The sequence below is a fragment of the Octopus bimaculoides genome, chromosome 1 (genome assembly GCF_001194135.2).
Source record: "Octopus bimaculoides isolate UCB-OBI-ISO-001 chromosome 1, ASM119413v2, whole genome shotgun sequence".
Lineage (NCBI taxonomy): Eukaryota > Metazoa > Mollusca > Cephalopoda > Octopoda > Octopodidae > Octopus > Octopus bimaculoides.
The window spans coordinates 90,486,052-90,488,071 of NC_068981.1; the positions used below are offsets into that span (position 1 = coordinate 90,486,052).

Consider the following 2,020-nt stretch of genomic DNA (forward strand, 5'->3'; position numbering starts at 1 on the left):
ACACACACACACACACACACACACACACACACACACACACACACACACATATAATCATACCCTCTCTCTTATTATAGGAGTCTTATTAAAGCCCTTTAATCTTGCAAGTTGCAAGGCAAACACACAAGTAATGGTGCCATAGAAAAAAAGCACTCAGTACACTCTGTAAAATGGGTGGCAAGCTGACACTACGAAGAGAGTCAAGCTGTAGAAACCATGCTTAAACAGAAATTGGAGCATCACATGGCCCTCCAACACATTAGACTTTTTTGAACAATCCAACACATACAAACATGGAGAGGGACATTAGACGATGATACCCACACACACAAATGTGTGCACCCCCCACACCATGTTCTAAAGCACCTACATTTATTTGATAACCAGCTCTTATTTTCTTAATGGACATAGGTGAGTGTGGCTGTGTAGTAATAAGTTTGCTTCCCAACCACATGGTCCTGGGTTCAGTCCAACTTTGACACCTTAGGCAAGGTTCTTCTACAATAGCCTTTGATCAACCAAAACCTTGTAATTGGATTTGGTAGATGGAAACTGAAAGAAACCCATCAAAAATATATGTATGTATCTGTGTGTGTGTGTGTGTGTGTGTATTTGTCCACCACTGTTTCACCATCAGTGTTAGTGTGTTTACATCCCTGTAACTTAGCAGTTCACCAAAATAAATTGATAGAATGAGTAACAGCCTTCAAAAAATAAATACTGGTATCGATATGGTCAACAAAACCTTTCAAGGTGGTGCTCCAGATGGCCACAGTCTAGTGACAAAAACAAATAAAAATAATAGATAAAAGACACCACACTTTCTTTCCATGAAACTGTCTGTTCTAATAATATTATGATATCATGTATTCATTTAACAATTAAACAATGATATATATATAATAAATAATAAAATATATAATTTTATTTTGACAGGATGCTACTGAAACAGAAATTGCATAAAATCAGTACCAGAGATGAACGTATCAACATTATTGTAAGATGTCAGTCCCTAAAAAATGTTGTTTTGGGATATTTCTTATATCCGGATTCAATTGGTCAGTTAATTCTCTTGTTTTTATTGCTTAGTTTATTCATTTCTTTTGTATTCTTAATGTTGCTTGAAACCACTTAGTAGAAGATTCTTACCCAGGGATTCACATAGTGGGACTGAACCTGAAACCACATGACTAAGAAACAAACTTCTTATCAATGCTGCTGCTAAAAATATAATATAGCTTCATACTCATAAACAGTGTCCCATTGTTTTTATTAAGGAAAGGACATACATTATATAATATAGTCCTAGGAGTAAGGAGTTAAAAAGACATGAATGACCATAGAATTGCACCTAGAAAGTTACCTTCTGAGGCACAAGTCTGAGCAAGGTTCTTTATGGGAGACCAGCAGTCACCCATGCATACCATCTGCCCCTCTCCACACCACTGATGTTGTCCGAGGGGAAAGCAAAGGCTGATTACAGCTTAGCACCTGTGACATCACTGAATGAACTGGAACAATGTGAAATAAAGTGTTTTGTTCAAGAATATGACATAGCTCAATCCAGGAATTGAACTCACAACCTCATGGCTGTAAGCTTGATACTCTAACCACTGAGCCATTGCATCTTCATGAAGACACAATATAGCCCTACATAACTCTAAAAAGATGAGATTGTCACAGTTGGAATGCCTTGGTAGAGGTTCAGTAGAGGATCAGCAACTGCTTCATTTTTCTGGTTTCCATGGTAATTCGAAAAGGTATTTCATGGTAATTCAAACAGACTAAAATTTCATAAATAAAATAGTGATCATGATTATTATCATCTCTCTTTCATAGAACAAAGAACATTTTTGGAAGCTGCATATCAAAATAATGGTACAGAAGAATTTATCTTGACAAACAATATACAAGTAGTCAGTGATCTGAAGTAAGTATAGGGCTATCATAGAAGTTGATATATTTTCAATTATTGATACATATATATATATATATATATATATATATATATATATATATA

At 35.3% G+C, this 2,020-nt stretch overlaps 1 protein-coding gene across 1 annotated transcript in view; it reads left to right on the top strand.

Annotated features, from left to right (window-relative positions):
- The first annotated feature begins 937 nt into the window (after window positions 1–937).
- The window catches only part of LOC106874231 (thioredoxin domain-containing protein 16), a 32,113-nt gene continuing 31,030 nt past the window's right edge, over window positions 938–2,020 (top strand). The window contains exons 1-2 of the mRNA XM_052968211.1: window positions 938–1,058; window positions 1,840–1,930. Of these exons, the coding sequence (XP_052824171.1) occupies window positions 938–1,058; window positions 1,840–1,930 (212 nt within the window). The remainder of the gene's footprint in view (window positions 1,059–1,839; window positions 1,931–2,020) is intronic.